This window comes from Bufo bufo, chromosome 9 (genome assembly GCF_905171765.1).
Source record: "Bufo bufo chromosome 9, aBufBuf1.1, whole genome shotgun sequence".
NCBI lineage: Eukaryota > Metazoa > Chordata > Amphibia > Anura > Bufonidae > Bufo > Bufo bufo.
In genome coordinates, this window is record NC_053397.1 from 17172712 (window position 1) to 17189582 (window position 16871).

The 16871-nt window shown below is 44.0% G+C and overlaps 1 protein-coding gene across 2 annotated transcripts in view; it reads left to right on the forward strand.

The window, feature by feature from the left end:
• The window catches only part of SLC26A6 (solute carrier family 26 member 6), a 60884-nt gene that overhangs the window by 11549 nt on the left and 32464 nt on the right, over window positions 1–16871 (forward strand). The window contains exons 1-3 of one of the 2 annotated variants that reach the window (XM_040408667.1): window positions 540–630; window positions 9045–9205; window positions 11452–11591. In XM_040408667.1, coding sequence (XP_040264601.1) covers window positions 9075–9205; window positions 11452–11591 — 271 coding nt within the window. In that variant the 5' untranslated portion in view covers window positions 540–630; window positions 9045–9074. Of the gene's footprint in view, window positions 1–539; window positions 631–9044; window positions 9206–11451; window positions 11592–16871 lie in introns of those variants that run through there. The other variant, XM_040408668.1, reaches the window with a different exon arrangement.

Here is a 16871-nt window from a genome sequence, read left to right on the forward strand (position 1 = left end):
ACCTAGCCTAAGGCTAGGTCTACACGACGACATTTGTCGCGCTACATCTTGTTGCACCAATGTCGCGCGACAATTTTTATAATGGCAGTCTATGGTGTCGCACTGCAACATGCAACATGCTGCGACGCAACAGTCACAGAAAATCCATTCGAGATGGATTTTTCTGCAACTGTTGCATCGCAGTCGCATGTTGCAGTGCGACACCATAGACTGCCATTATAAAAATTGTCGCGCGACAAATGTTGCGACTTATTGTCGCTCGACAAATGTCGTCGTGTAGACGTAGCCTAATTCTCAGGCTGCTGAAGGAGTGCAGTCTCCTCACCCCCCAGACTTGACTCCTATTACTGGCAGCAATCAGCAGCGATTGTTTTACATCTGATAGACGGGTGTTATATGATTAATCGGGATTTGCACCCTCAAGACATTCACCCATGGAGAGGGAGGTGTAAAGTGCTGACTGCTCCTTGAGGCCAGCAGGTTCAGATCCACTTGTGTTTTATGAATCATCCATTAGATCGGAGTCCTCTGCACCCGATCAAAGTCCCTGGAGGAGAAAAGCAAGGCCTGCGACATAAACAGGTCCTTTATCTGCCTGCTGAGATCTTTAGGACCGCACAGGTTCCCGCTGTAAGTAGGACTGTGATCCGATGCTTGTAATCTATAGGATATCATGTCTAAACCATCAGGGTTGCCTCCAGATTCAGATGGAATCCTAGTATCCTCCATTGTATGACGGAGGGGTTTTCTTCTTGAATGACTATGAAGTGTACGCTCTTTGTGTGCCACCATGACATTGCTGTGTGCATGATCCCCAATATGCTGGAAATGGCGTGGTCTTCCGCTGTGCCCGTCCGTCTCACAGACAATGGGGCACATTTACTAAAGTGTTTGCGCCTGGTTTTTAGTCTAAAAACTGCTGGTTTTTTTAGACTTTTTTTTTTTTTTTTTTTGCATTTACTACTAAGAATGCGTCAATTATTTTTTTTTAGACAGTCTTGCCCTGTTCGCCTTTTTTATTTTCATTTTTATTTTAAAAAAATTATATATATTTTTTTTTTTACTAATTCAGAATTAGTGTTGAGCGAACTTGTGTTTTTAAGTTTGGCGTCTAAAGTTCGGGTTATCGAAGTATCCCGTTATGGATTCTAAATTCCGTTATGGTCCGTGGTAGCGGAATCCATAACGGGATACTTCGATAACCCGAACTTAAAACACAAGTTCGCTCAACACTATTCAGAATCAGAAGTATTCTAACTTTGCAACTTTTTTTCTTTTTTCGGACCTATTTATGTACTTTTTTTTTTTTTTTTTTTTGCACCTCAATTTGTTGCAAAAGCAGCATAGATTCTAAGCCGCCCCAGGACTGTCGTACTTTCCTTCATCTGTTTTTAGTAGTGAAGCGTGACTTTTCTTGTATTAAAAGCCGCATTTTAAGGGAGACATGCGACTTTTCTCACAAAGATGCGACTTTTTTTTTCACAAGCAAACAAATAGGACCGTTCTAAGTGACTATGAACCTGTCTAACTGAAAAACAACCACCAGAGGTCAGACTAACGGCTCATGCACGCGGCCATTGTTTGGATCCGCATCATTCACTTCAGTGGGGCCGCAAAAGATGCGGACAGCGCTCCGTTGCTCCGTTCTGTGGCCCTGCAAAAAAAATAGAACATGTCCTATTCTTGTCTGTTTTTTGTCCGTGTTATGGGCGGCCCGTACCGTTCTGCAAATTATGGAAAGCACACGGCCGGCATCTGTATTTTGCGGACCGCAAAACAAAGCGCGGTCGTGTGTATGGCAATACGCAGAGTCTAATTCAGCTGTGAGACTTTTAATAAATACTCATCAAAAGAAAGACAGAAGAATGAAATATTTCTAATTTTATGGCCAAAAACAGGCGAGCTTGATAAATGACCCCCAATGGTGCTTATTTACAAAGACCGGCTTTTACTCCTGTCGTCGCAATTCATGCGACTCTCCTTCTTCTTTGTGTGGTGCCAAATCAATTAGAAGTATAAGTATGTGCATGCCATACAGCTTTATAATGAGACCAGACACGCTAGGTGGTTTCATGAAAGCATCTTCTCATCTTCCTTGAGCATGGTAGAAGAGCAGGCAAGAGAGCTTTTATTCACAGTACATTCACTTAAATAGCAGACATGACATCACAAAAGGGGTGTTCCTTAAGAAGAGACTATTGGCTACCTGATAGGAGTGGTTTCACTGAGTCTATAGGTGTATTTGAAGACTGTAATGTAATCCCCTCTTTCCCCCTCCCTCATTGACCTTCTCATACATATGGTTTGCAGCCATCTAGTGGACAGAAATGTGTACTACATAATATTCTCATTATATATTCATAAAATCATAAATCCTTCTCTCACAAATCCCTCCTTTTGCGGGAAATAGACCAGAGGTGAACAGGCAAAAGTGAGGTACTCTCCCAACGCCCTAAACAGCAAAGAGCTGGACTTTCCTTATTGCTTCACCAGGTCCCCTCAACTCCCTTTCGGGTTTGCCTTCACCTTGTCCTATTACCCCGCAACCATCAACAAGGTTTTATTTACTTAAGGATGGAATAATCTTTGTCTTTGACAGGGGCACAGCACACACACACAGCGTGGGCACGGATGCACCACACATTTTCCAAACCAATTTTCCTAAAATGTAGAACTATATGACAGCCCATTAAAACCAAATTCTAATAACATTGTAGTCACTGAACCAGTTCCCAAAACATTATTCTGGCCATGATATTAATTTCAGAATTTTTTTTTTCCCGTCAGTTCATTTGATAAAGTTCATCAGTTTCTTCAGATCCTTGGTGATCCTTCCATCAGTTTCTTCAGATCCTTGGTGATCCTTCCATCAGGGGCAGTGTTGTCCAGGATGTAGATGCAGCCGTTCTTGTAGACCCCTCCTTTTTCTGCTGTCAAGGACCAGTCGGTTCTGTAGAGTCGTCACTGGAAAAGAGCTCAGTTGTTCCACCATTCTCTGCACAGCATCACAGATATAATTCACAAATCTCTGTTGATGACAATAGATATGTTAATCCAATCAAAATTATTATTATATATTTTTTTATTTTTACTAATCATGGGAGTTAATGACTCAAATCCTGCAACTATCTGACTTTTTGCTTTAAATTCATCAGAAACTCTTCTACAGACTCCTATGGCATCCATGTATAAACACGAGTCATAGGATGTAGGCAGTGACCTCCTTAGTCGTGACCGGACAATGTTTTCTGATTTGATCCCACTCAGGAGGTGAGAATAGAACAAATGGCATCAGTACCTGATCAGGACTTGATCAGGGTACATTGACCACTTCATTCCACCTGCATCCTGGGTTGGAGTTTCAAATCTCCATACAATCACCAGATATCTGCGTTTTGATAATTTTGGTTGATAAACCAACTGTCAGAGTAAACGTCAGAGTCACTACTTGTCTTCTTCAGCTGAATTATGTAAGAACAATATCCTGGAGGGAAAACACCAAAGGGCTTTCCTCTATAAATCCTGTCTCTGAGGTCAGTTTGTCATTATATTTTAAATTTGGCCAAACATTCAATGTCAACTATAGGCAAGGATGTAGGAGCCACAGAAGCAACCGAACCCTGAGGTTTCTCCCCCACCAACACCCCAAACTCGCCCAGGGGATCTTCGTCACTTACACATGCTCCTAACACATATATCCCCAAATCCTGTTGGATAGGATTTCTAATGGACAGGAACAGAGGATTACACTCATCATGTTTACAACTGTTTGGTGGTGTTCCCTTCAGGATAGTCATCCTTTGCAACAAACCTTCGCCTTTACTGACTCTAGAGGTAGTTTCCACTAGATTATATTCCCAACACTTCAGATTAGTACTCCATTCTTGTTAATTTCCAATATCCACAGTTGGTATGGTCATATTTAAATACAATTACCATAGACTGGGTCAGTCCCCGTCACACAGATGTACTTATCAGACCAAAACCAAGTGTCCTATCTGTCATCTGTCTTACAGTCCACTATACTGCAAAAGTCAACTTAGTTGTTCCTGACTCATCTTGATAATATAACACCGTTGGAATTTGATTTGACTGTGATTTCCCCTTTGTACAATATGGAACAAACAATAAGGCATGAAACAACATTATGGCTCTTATAGTCCTGACACTTGATTGCAATGCGATCAGTTTCTCCTTGCAATTCGACAGCAGTGGCGGCGGTTATCAGGACTTGATGTAGATCTTCAAACCGTAGCTCTAGGACTTTCCACACGTCTCTTGTTTCACCACTATCCAATCTCCTGATTGTGAAGAATGAATCGCTTCTATACAGTCTGGATTCTAGGAAACAACTAAAACTTGGAAATACACATTAGACAATAACTTGTGCAACAGACAACATCATTTTGGAAAACTACTATGCTGCATCTGGAACTATTGGGGAAATAGACACCTAATCCAGGAGCATTCCCAAAGAGTACTTCATGAGGACTTAGGCCTATCTTCCGGTTAGATGTATATCGGAGGAAGAAAAACCCCAGGGATAGGTACTCTCACCTCAGTCAGTATCTTTTAGCTGTAGCCTTCGCTACAGGCCAAATCTCCGAATATCCTGGAAAGAGATCAATATAGACACAGACATATTCACACTGTTCCACCTTTGTTCCGAATGTAGTCAATCCGCAGTCTCTGAAATGGGTAAGATGACCTTGGCATATGCCTTCCTGGAACTCCCATAGTTCTCCCATCATTATTACAGCATTCACCTAGTGGCAGCATTGTTGAACCCAGGAGTCATCCACCACAGAACCCAATCACACCTTCTCTCTCTGGATTTGCCCATGTTCTAAATCCATCCTCTTTAGGTAGAGTGCCCTCTGAAGGAAGAGTTTATTACCAACTCTCCAGAGTCCTATTATCACTTCTACCTTTATCCTTTGATGATTCCTTTCAGCCTCTGTAACCTGTATCTGAAAAAGGCAAACTTTTTGGAAGTCCACTGGCCTTAAGCCATCCTGTATCACACAGATTTCCACTTAGGGTAGACTTCAGGTAATAATGTAACCTATACCTTCTCAGGCAGTATAAGGGCATCAAACATCTTTCATACACTCAGCATTCATTATTGATGGGCTTAGCCATGGATCAAACAAAATCTCTGCTTCACTAGATTAGACCATAATAATGAGTGATACCGAAGGCATACCTGGATGTTAGCAGTCTTACCCTCAGCCATCTTACCAACCTCAGCGAGTGTCTTCAGCTCTGTCTCCTGCTCTACCATTGCTGGACGGAGTGGTTCTTTCTTGACAACATCAGATTAAGTAGGAACAGCATATCCTGTCCGAGATGATCCATCTTCCAGGAATCTGAAATGATCTACCAGAAACTCAAAAATGTGGTTATTAATTGGAGACATTAAATTTGAATTTTTATATTTTTATTTACTACTCCCAGAAAGCACTTTTTATTTTTATTTACAGAGGTGGGAAAAAGTATTTGTATTTACTACTCCCAACCTCCCCCCTTCCAGATGCAGCAGAGTGATCGGATCTAATTTTGCACATCCTTAAGACGGTGATTAATTGGTGAGAGGAGTAGGAAATGCATTACTAGATGCTCCTACACATGTGATACTACCCTCAGTCATGAGAGATCATGGAACATGTTTGCTATGAGACAATGTAATTAGATCCTAAGGACTGTATAGATAACAGGGATCCAGTATTTGATTATGGGTTGTTAATTTCCTATGGGTGCTTCATTTGAAGGGGCTGAACATTTGTCTTCCTCCCACAGGCGAGGAAGTGGGCAAGTACATACAAAGTCTCCCCCCCCCCCCCTTGTGGGGAGGGCTGATAGGCAGCCACCTCCGCCTTAGGTCTTTGTTCGATTTAACTTTAACAATATGACAAAATAGGGACAAAATTAACTTCTCTCAAGCCTAGCCAACACTAGACCTTTCTAGATGATTCTCAAGATCATACACAAAGGCAGCACTTAGGATCTTCTCATGCATAGATAAGGTAATCTCAAAAATCCAAATCCACCCAACTTTTCTGGAGTCTAGTGAAAACTTTCTCCACACACTCTGTCCTGAGGACAATGTGACTGACTGATGATCTAAACACTTCATCACAGACTCACTGATCTTCACTATGCATTAAATCCTCAGCTCTACATTGGACTCAATTTTCCAAATCTCATAAATAATATGAGAAAACTCTCCATATTTTAACAAATTTTCTATAAAGCAGCATAAGTAAGTCCTCTGAATTGGGAATTCTATTCATCATGGCAAAATTGATGTTACTACTGGGTGTAGTATATGTCATACATCATATAATGATGCAGATATCCCTACACTTTCACTCATACCTGAATAAGGATTTTAAATGAGTGCATTCTAGATTGAGTAGACTGGTCTGGAATATTTCTAGTAGGCCTCATAGGGGCAATTACTGCAGGTACATTTTTAACTGATGGGACATACAATTGGGAAGGGTTATTTTCAGACATCACTGGATATAATCCAGTGTTGGAACTATGATAGGATTGTGTAAAGTCTTTGAGATCCACAAACACACAACATGTTACTTGCACACACACTCATCCCCCATAAGGCCTAAGGAAAGAGTAGAAGGCACAGTGGGTGGTGCTGATTAGCACATTCCAGCACCTGGAGTAGAGGAGTGGCTGACAGAAAAAGCAATAGGTAGTCTTTGATGGACCACAAGACCCAGGATTACTCTTTTTTTTTTTTTTTTTTAAAGTTACAACACATGTGGTGGGGGGGAAGGGAATGCCGCATGGCCAACTCTCTTTGTTCCCTATCACACCCAAATCCTCCATCTTACTATAGCAGTATTGTCCATTCTCCTCAATTTCTTTCAACTTTCCCTCTACACTTTTCCACAACTTTAATTTAATCTATCTCCTACTGCATTTGCAATCTCTAGTGGGAACTTTTACACAAAACTGCATATTTACGGATAATACCGGAAATCGCTGCTACTTAGTATGACAGAATGCTTTCAACTTTTATTTCTAACTGAAACTTTTCCTTTCTTTTCTCGCATCAACTGAGCCGCTGTTAATATCTCTTTACTCTGTCCTGCAACATTAGAATTTCCCATTATTGTAGTTGCACAAAGCTCTAACAATTGCTACTTATCAAACCCGCAAACTTAAGCGTAGTTGCACAAAGCTCAAACGGAATCCGATTACTATAAGTAATCGCCACCGAACCCACAAACTTAAGCGCAGTTGCACACAGCTCAAATGATATAATAGTATTGACCCCACAATCTCTCAAAGTGAAGACCCCTCGTCAATTCACCGGGATACAAAATCTTAATAACTTCCAATTGCCTATGGCAATTAGTATTAACCCTTATCTCCAGATTCTCGTCAGAATCTTGGGCTGGGATCCAATTCTACGTCACAGGATATCCGGCTCAGCTGTCTAACAATTTCCGTTTAGTTCCAGCATGTTCTACCACACAAGGAAGGAATATTTCAACAGGTTCTTTCTAACAGACAGATCAGCTATAATTTGAACCCTTATATCGCGATAACACCAATTCAACTCTTGACAACCCACAAAAGCGGAAGTTACAGAGGAGATTTGTAAGAAATAAAGCTTTCTTACCTTGCCGGCATGTGATCTCGTCTGATGGTTCCGTTTAAGTCGCTCTCGTGGCGTTTGAATCGGAAGTTACGCAAGCTGTCTGCTCCACGCTCGGCGCCATTTTGTCGTCGCAATTCATGCGACTCTCCTTCTTCTTTGTGTGGTGCCAAATCAATTAGAAGTATAAGTATGTGCATGCCATACAGCTTTATAATGAGACCAGACACGCTAGGTGGTTTCATGAAAGCATCTTCTCATCTTCCTTGAGCATGGTAGAAGAGCAGGCGAGAGAGCTTTTATTCACAGTACATTCACTTAAATAGCAGACATGACATCACAAAAGGGGTGTTCCTTAAGAAGAGACTATTGGCTACCTGATAGGAGTGGTTTCACTGAGTCTATAGGTGTATTTGAAGACTGTAATGTAATCCCCTCTTTCCCCCTCCCTCATTGACCTTCTCATACATATGGTTTGCAGCCATCTAGTGGACAGAAATGTGTACTACATAATATTCTCATTATATATTCATAAAATCATAAATCCTTCTCTCACACTCCCATTTTGTGCTGGCTTTTCTGGCAGAAGATGTGCCTAATTTATGATGAGGCCTGCGTCTAACCAGGCACAGCTTCGGCAGTCTAGCAGATAAAATAGCCCCCTTTTTCCAGGCATAAAGGTTGGTAAATGTTTCGCCGCCACCACACCCTCGGCACTCGTGTGTACGGATCACAGGGCAAAAACGCCTATGCACTAAAATATTTTTGCACAGGGGTTCAAAGAGTTGCAAAAAGGGGGTCTTAAAAATGTTCATGATTGACCCCCCCCCCCCCCTCCCCCAATGCATGACCAGCACTTTATTCAAACTTGATCAGTGGGAAGGGGTGACAGCAGTTGGGCTCTTGGCCATCAGACCTTTATCACCTATTCTGGGCATAGGCCATAGGGTACGACCAAATTGCGCGGTTGAAATGCAATGTACGGGCTGCAGATGCCTCCAAGCTAATGAGACTGCACTGTTCAGTGGTTCTGTATTGTTAATGGCCGCTCAGTATTGAAGATCATACCCTTACATTTCCATTGTGGTACAACCCCCTTTAAAGGGTGTGTACACTTTTGCAATATTTTGTATTGCTCCAGTGCAGAGTGCAAAAATAAAATAAAAAATGTGAAAATAATCTTGATTAAAAAAAAATAATTCTCTACTGCAGGGATTCCCCTCCAGCTGTTGCAAAACTACAACTCCCAGCATGCCCTAATAGCTGTACGCTGTCCAGGCATACTGGGAGTTGTAGTTTTGCAACAGCCACAAGTTTGGCATCCCTGCTGTACTGTTTTGTGTATACAACTCCTATGCAGACCTATGTGCCTCCATGGTGAGGTCTCGCTCTATTATGTTTTCTGGTATTCTTTAAGATTTTTTTTAGTCACTTGCTGCCCTAAGAAATGGGCCATCCTCCCAGTCCAGGTGATCCATGGAAGAACTCCATCTTTAACGAAGCTGAACTGGAAGAAATAGCCCCAAGGTATCAAGATTCCAGATTTCATCTATTAGATGGAGTGAGAAGTAAGTTTAGGTGAGTCAAACAATGGCTATGCGTGAGAGACTTGCTAGGGTGTAACGATAAAATCACAATAACTGGCCGCCACTAGGTGGAGCTAACTACATCTCATTTATTCATTAAAGGGGTTATCAGTACTATAAAAAATTTGTGCCAATGGGCTCATAGGGGCTTGAAAACGTAAAACAGATACTTGCCCTCACTGACCCCCCCCCCCCCCCCCCCCCCTTGCCACTGCTCCGTTCCCCATTGCTTTTGATTTTCTTTGCCTGGAATTTCCTTTGTAACTGGTAACCACTCTAATTGACTAGTCTGTACACACACACATGCAGCCCTCATGTCCCTGATCGGGCCCCCCTCCCTCTTTCAGGTTGGGCAGTGGTATGTCCATTGCGTACCCCCCCACCCGCAGTCATATTCAGGATGGCCGAGTTGTCGTAGCAGCAAGTGTCAGCTGTAACAGCTGACACTCTGCTGCAATGGCGGAACCGATGGCGGGCGTTTAACCCCTTCCATGCCGTGGTAGCGTCCTAATGGTTACCAAGGCAACCGGACGCCTTACACAGGCATTTAGGCTTGCCATGGTATCTAAGCTTGACAGGTCCTGCCAGAGGCAGTATCCTAATGAGGCTCAGTCAAAGGCCTCTTGCACACGACCATATGGCTTTTTCAATATTTTGCGGTCCGCAAAAAATGGATCAGCGCAAAAAATACGGATGACATCCGCGTGTATTCCGTTTACTGCGGAACGGAACAGCTGGCCCCTGATAGAACAGTACTATCCTTGTCAGTTATGCGGACAATAATGGGACATGTTCTATCTTTGAATGGAAATACGGAAACGGAAGGCATACGGAGTACCTTCCGTTTTTTTTTTTTTTTTTGCTGATCCATTGAACCGAATGGTTCTGTATACGGAACGCAAAAAAATGGAATGTAAACGGGGAAAAAAAACGTTTGTGTGCAAGAGGCCTAAGGCTACTTTCACATTAGTGTTTTCAATTCCGCTATTGAAATCCGTCATAGGATCTCAATAGCGGAAGAAAACGCTTCAGTTTTGTCCCCATTCATTGTCAATCGGGACAGAACTTAACGAAACGGAGTGCACCAAAATGCATTCCGTTCCGTTTGGTTGCGTCCCCGTCGCGGACAAAAAAACACTGAAAGCAGCGTTTTTCTGTCTGCGATGTGGAGCGGAGCAAGATGGATCCGTCCTGATACACAATGTATGTAAGTCAATGGGGACGGATCAGTTTTCTCTGACACAATAGAAAACGGATCCGTCCTCCATTGACTTTCAATGGTGTTCATGACGGATCCGTCATGGCTATAGAAGACGTAATACAACCGGATCCGTTCATGACTGACGCATGCGGTTGTATTATTGTAAAGGAAGCGTTTTTGCAGATCTATACACAAAAAAACGCTAATGTGAAAGTAGCCTAAGTGACAATACATTGCAATACACATATCATGTCACTATCTGCCTTAAAAGCAGAGAAATAAAAATTTTGAAAATTGCCAATTTAGGATTTTTATTTTTTTTTATAAATAAAGGTGATCTGTATCGACTCAAGTTTACCACTAACAAGAAGTACAATGTGGAAGACTTTTACTCATCCAAGCGATTATTGTGAGCGTTATTACCACATGAAGTGACACATGTCAGATTTCCCAAATTTGGCCTGGTCCTTAAAGGGGTTGTTCAGCCCCTAATATTGATGACCTATCCACAAGATAGGTCATCAATATCTGATCGGCGGGGGTCCGACACCTTGGACCCCCGCTTATCGGCTGTGAGACAGGGAGGCGGCGCTCCATGTGAGCGGTGGCGTTGTGTAGATATGGGCACCTAAGTGAATGGAGCCGGCGCCTATATTACATCGCTCTTCCGAGGCAAAGTGCGGTGTAAGCGCGCTGCCTCCTCTCCAAACGGGGGTGCTGGGTGTTAGACCCCCGCCGATCAGATATTGATGATGGATAGGTCATCAATATTAGGGGCTGGACAACCCATTTAACGTGAAAAAAATGGGTCGCTACTGAAGGGGTTAAGAAATGAGTCCGTGCAGAATGTCGTACCCATTTACTAAGCACGGTGACACTTTTAGCATTGGGCCTGTGGTCACTCTGTCCATTGGTATCTATGCTAATGAGCGCAGAGTGAATTCTTCCATGACGACTACAGATGCGCATATTAATCAGATAAGGATAAATCCGCATATTGATATAGAATGGCCTTGTTCCCACTCGTTGTATTCCAGATGTTCTGGGACGATTGCAAAATCTCTGCTCCTGAAATTCATCCCGATCCTTTACTGGCTGCCGCGTTATCCAGTCAAAGAATGGCTTCTCGGGGACATCGTTTCTGGGCTGAGCGTCGGAATCATTCAGCTCCCACAAGGTAAAACGTAAACCAGGGATTGGGTATTGGAACGGAGCTGTTGCCCGTAGCAACTAAGCAGAGTCCAGCTGTTAATTTTGCAGATGGCAGAGCATCGCTTCTCTGCTCACCAGGGGGTAACGCTGCTCTCTAGTGACAGGGGAGTCATTTTTCAATAACTTTATTTACACATACTTGCAATATTGCCATTTCTTCTGGGCATATATACCCCTTTCACAAACCCCACCCCCTTATAATGTAGGCCCTGTGTGTGATAGACAGTAGAGCTCTACCTAATGATGCCAAGCAAGGTTAGAGCTGGAGGTGCCAGGAGGTGTTTGTGGTACAAATACAGGCCCCCCAGACCGCACCCTCTATATAAATACAGGCCCCCAGACCGCAGCCTCTATATAAATACAGGCCCCCAGACCGCAGCCTCTATATAAATACAGGCCCCCAGACCGCAGCCTCTATATAAATACAGGCCCCCAGACCGCAGCCTCTATATAAATACAGGCCCCCAGACCGCAGCCTCTATATAAATACAGGCCCCCAGACCGCAGCCTCTATATAAATACAGGCCCCCAGACCGCAGCCTCTATATAAATACAGGCCCCCAGACCGCAGCCTCTATATAAATACAGGCCCCCAGACCGCAGCCTCTATATAAATACAGGCCCCCAGACCACACTCTTAGTCAGTGTCAGACTGGGGTACTTAGGGCCCACCAGTGTAACTGATTCTGGGGGGCCCACCTGTCACGGATGTTTCCGCGACAGGTGGCAGGTGATCGGTGAGACTGGCAACAGGTGGTTTCATCCGACAGATTTTTCTAGTTGCTTCTCCCACTATGCTATAGTGTGTGGATCTCGGCGGAGTTCCTGGTGCTTCCATAGCCTCTTTGAAGTTAAGTCTTTCCTTTCCCTTTTTGTATTTTGTTTGGGTTCTGTGTGTTGCATTTCCCTATTGTTTTTTGTATTAGGCCTGAAGGAGACTCCTGTTCGTCCTTCCCTTTTGGAGGAACAGGTAGTCTCTGTTACATCAGGAGAGCAAGTGCCATGGTTGTGTGTCATGAACTGTGCACAGTTCATATCATCTCTTCCCCTATGCAGAATGAGGGCTGTAACTGTGTCCACCATCCCCTGCGGAGACTCTGCAACAACAGATTAACAGCTGTACTTAAGGTTGTTTACCTGTAAAGCCTAAGGGTACTTTCACACTAGCGGCAGGACGCATCCGACAGGCTGTTCACCCTGTCGGATCCGTCCTGCCGCTATTTCACCGTGCCGCTCCGTCCCCGTTGACTATAATGGGGACGGGGCGGAGCTCCGGCGCAGCATGGCAGTGCACAGCGAGAGGCCGCCGGACTAAAAAGTCGGACATGCAGTACTTTTAGTCTGGCAGCCTTTCGCCGCGCACTGCCGTGCTGCGCCCGAGCTGCGCCCTCGTCCCCATTATAGTCAACGGGGACGGAGCAGCAGTCCGGTGGCACGGCGAAATAGCGGCAGGACGGATCCGACAGGGTGAACAGCCTGTCGGATCAGTCCTGCCGCTAGTGTGAAAGTACCCTTATAAGGGCAATGGAATGTGATAATGTCATGTGACCTGCCATGAGAGAGGGGGGATTCGAAACTGCTGTTATCCCTCACATCTTGGGGAGGGGGATATGAAAACTGTTGTTTTACCTCAATAAATCAGTTTATGTTCTGAGTTCACATGAACCAGAGGTGTCTGGTGTCTTCTCTGAGGAAAAGGGGACATTAGGATCGCATGGTTCTGGATGTCCGAATGGCATTATCTTGGGACAGTACGGAGCTACTCATTTGGGTTATAAGGGCCTCGTTACAGTCTCGTCCCTGCCATTAGTACCAGAGTCCTATAGGGCATATAGGTACTCCTGCGTATGAACTCGCCTACCTCTGGGGTCTGTTCATACTGGTAGTCAGGATTTTGGTTAGGGTATTACTAGGAGTTGTCCATCTTCCTTCCCTAGTTGTTCTCAGGCCTGATTCCCTGTTTCCCCCTTCCCTCTTATGCTCGGTGTGGTGTTTCCCTCCCACACCGAAGCGTAACATTATAAACCGCCAAAACCGTCATTTTTTGTTTGTGTGCAGCCATGGATCTTATCTCTGCACTGGCAGGTCAGCTGCAAGGGCTATCTTTGGAGGTAGCTGACCTCCGCATGACCGTCTCGCAGATGCAGAGACCACAGGCTGCTGGTCCTAGTGGTGGTGGTGGTGGTGGTGGTTACCAGGCCTGTCTTGAACCTAAAGTTGCCCTCCCAGACAGATTCTCTGGGGGACGTGATAATTTCATTTTGTTTAGGGAGGCGTGCAAACTGTGTTTTAGGCTATGTCCACACTCATCTGGGGATGAGAAACAGCGAGTCGGTGTCGTTATTTCCTTGCTTAAGGGGGATGCGCAGTCATGGGATTTTTCTCTGCCGACCGGATCGCAGTCTCTCCGGATCGCAGTCGGTAGATGAATTTTTCGAAGCTTTAGGTCTTATCTATGATGATCTGGATCGGACCTCTTGTGGCAGGCGCAGCACTATGAAGTGCCTTTTGTGCTGTGGCATTAGAATAATTTTGATATCTCTGACTTTTAGTCTAACCAGACTGTCTATTACTCTGTAATTCCTCTAGCGCCGTTCTATGGAAACAATAGGTTTAAAGAGCACACCAAATGCTTGAAATAACTTCTTTATTAACTTCAACTTTTCTTCATATATAACACTGTCGCCTCCGCAGCAGATAGTCCATGTACAAAACACGTGTTGCATAAATATTTTAAAAAATGGCGGTATGCATAAGATGGTGGTTCAACTGTTCAATCTTGTCATTCAACATAAAATGGTGGATATATTTCTCTCTTCAGTATCTGTACTCTCACTTTAGGTTATTTTAGCACTTTATGATCTCTGAGAGGTATAGCTGAGGTCTAACTAATAGTTCTACTTGCTGAATTTGTTCGCAATTTGCAGTATGCAGTTAGCAGTAACTATTTGCAGATTGGTTGCGTATGATTGTATGCAATTTGGATTGCAATATGGAATTGGAATTTGGACTGTGAAATTTTGTAGTTTGCAATTGATGGAACTGTAAGTAACTAAACACACACCTAACTGGTTCAGTATACAGTTCTAATCACTATATTAACAGTAATAACATTATATAATCGGTTTAAATACCTATTTTGGCCTCTCTGCTTTCATAAAACACAGCTCTTAGAGGAGTGTGTGTCTGTTCAGCTCCTCTCTCTGGTGAATAATGATTCCAGCAGCTCCTGCTAGGGGAATTTTCCACACAAGCTGTGTGTGAGACTGGCTGTGATTGGTCAAAACTACTGGGCTGTGTGAGGCTAGCTACGATTAGGCAAGATTCCTGCTTAGCAACAACCGTTTAAGGCCTCATGCACATGACCGTTCCGTTTTTTGGCGGTCGGGCGGCCCATTGTAGAAATGCCTATTCTTGACCGCAAAACGGACAAAAATAGGACATGTTCTATTTTTTTTTTTTTGCGGGGCCACGGAACGGAGCAACGGATGCGGACAGCACATGGAGTGCTGTCCGCATCTTTTGCGGCCCCATTGAAGTGAATGGGTCCGCATCCGAGCCGCAAAAGCGGCAGCTCTGATGCGGACCCGAAAAAACAGTCGTGTGCATGAGGCCTAATTCTATGCTTTCTGTTGTGTCTGCTGTGTCATTGAGCTTACCTTACATAAAAATTAAAGGCACATTATTCTGCTTCTATGGACACAAAATATAACTATTACATGAAGTCACTGTAAAAAACTCTGCTTTTGTCTTTAACACACAAACATAGGAACTGTAATTAGGTTATTGGCAGGTCTAGCTGTATAAACATATGAGCTATGTTAGCAACCTAGGACAGGTCTTAGCTGGCCAGCTACACCTCTCTAGCTGAAACCAAGCTCCGCTGCCTTCGCCAGGGTGATCTTTCCGCTGAGATTTATTGCTCTGAGTTTAGGAGTTGGGCAACTGATACGGAGTGGAACGATCCTGCCCTCCGTAGCCGGTTTTGTCAAGGGTTATTAGAGCGGCTGAAGGACGCCTTTGCCTTTCATGAAACTCCAGTGTCTCTGGAGGCTGCTATGTCTCTGGCTCTATGCATTGATAGACGCCTGAGAGAGAGATCTAGGGGCCCCCACTTTCAGGACGTACTATCGCATGATGTATCGTCCTCATCTGATACTTTGGGTGAAGCTACTCTAGGGTTTATGTCTGGGGATGAACCCATGCAATTAGGGGGAGCTACTCCTGAAAGGGAGTGTGTTTGTTTTTTCTGCGGATAAAAGGGACATTTTATCAGAGTATGTCCATACATTCAACGGCAAAAAGGAAAAAGATGGACGTCTAATTCCCATCTGACTCTTGGAGGAGTGAGAGAGTCAGAAAATGTGCATTTGTCTTTTACTGGTAGTACCCCGATTTTTCCTGGCTGCTGAGGTGGTGCTAGAGTTAAAAACGGTGGGGATTGAGGGGTTTATCGACAGCGGGGCCGGGGTGAACCTGATTGATGCTCAGTTCGTCCGTATGCACGGGTTGTCACTGAGTGCATTAGAAAAAAACATTCCTGTTTTTGCTATTGATTCTGCACCTCTAAGGCCCCTTTCACACGGGCGAGTATTCCACGCGGATGCGATGCGTGAGTTGAACGCATTGCACCCGCACTGAATACCGACCCATTCATTTCTATGGGGCTGTTCACATGAGCGGTTATAAGGGAAAATAATAGCATTCTGAATACAGAATGCATAGTAAAATAGCACTGGAGGGGTTAAAAAATTTTTTTAAAAAAATTAACTCCCCTTAATCCACTTGCTTGCGCAGCCCGGCTTCTCCTTCTGTCTCCTTTGCTGAACAGGACCTGTGGTGACGTCACTCCGGTCATCACATGATCCATCACATGATCTTTTACTATGGTGATGGATCATGTGATGACCGGAGTGACGTCACCACAGGTCCTGTTCAGCAAAGAATACAGAAGGAGATGCCGAGCTGCGCGAGTAAGTGGATTAAGGTGAGTTAAATTATTTTTTTATTTTTTTTAACCCCTCCAGCGCTATTTTACTATGTATTCTGTATTCAGGATGCTATTATTTTCCCTTATAACCATGTTATAAGGGAAAATAATACAATCTACAGAACACCGATCCCAAGCCCGAACTTCTGTGAAGAAGTTCGGGTTTGGGTACCAAACATGCATGATTTTTCTCACGCGAGTGCAAAACGCATTACAATGTTTTGCACCCACGCTGAAAAATCGCGGGTGTTCCCG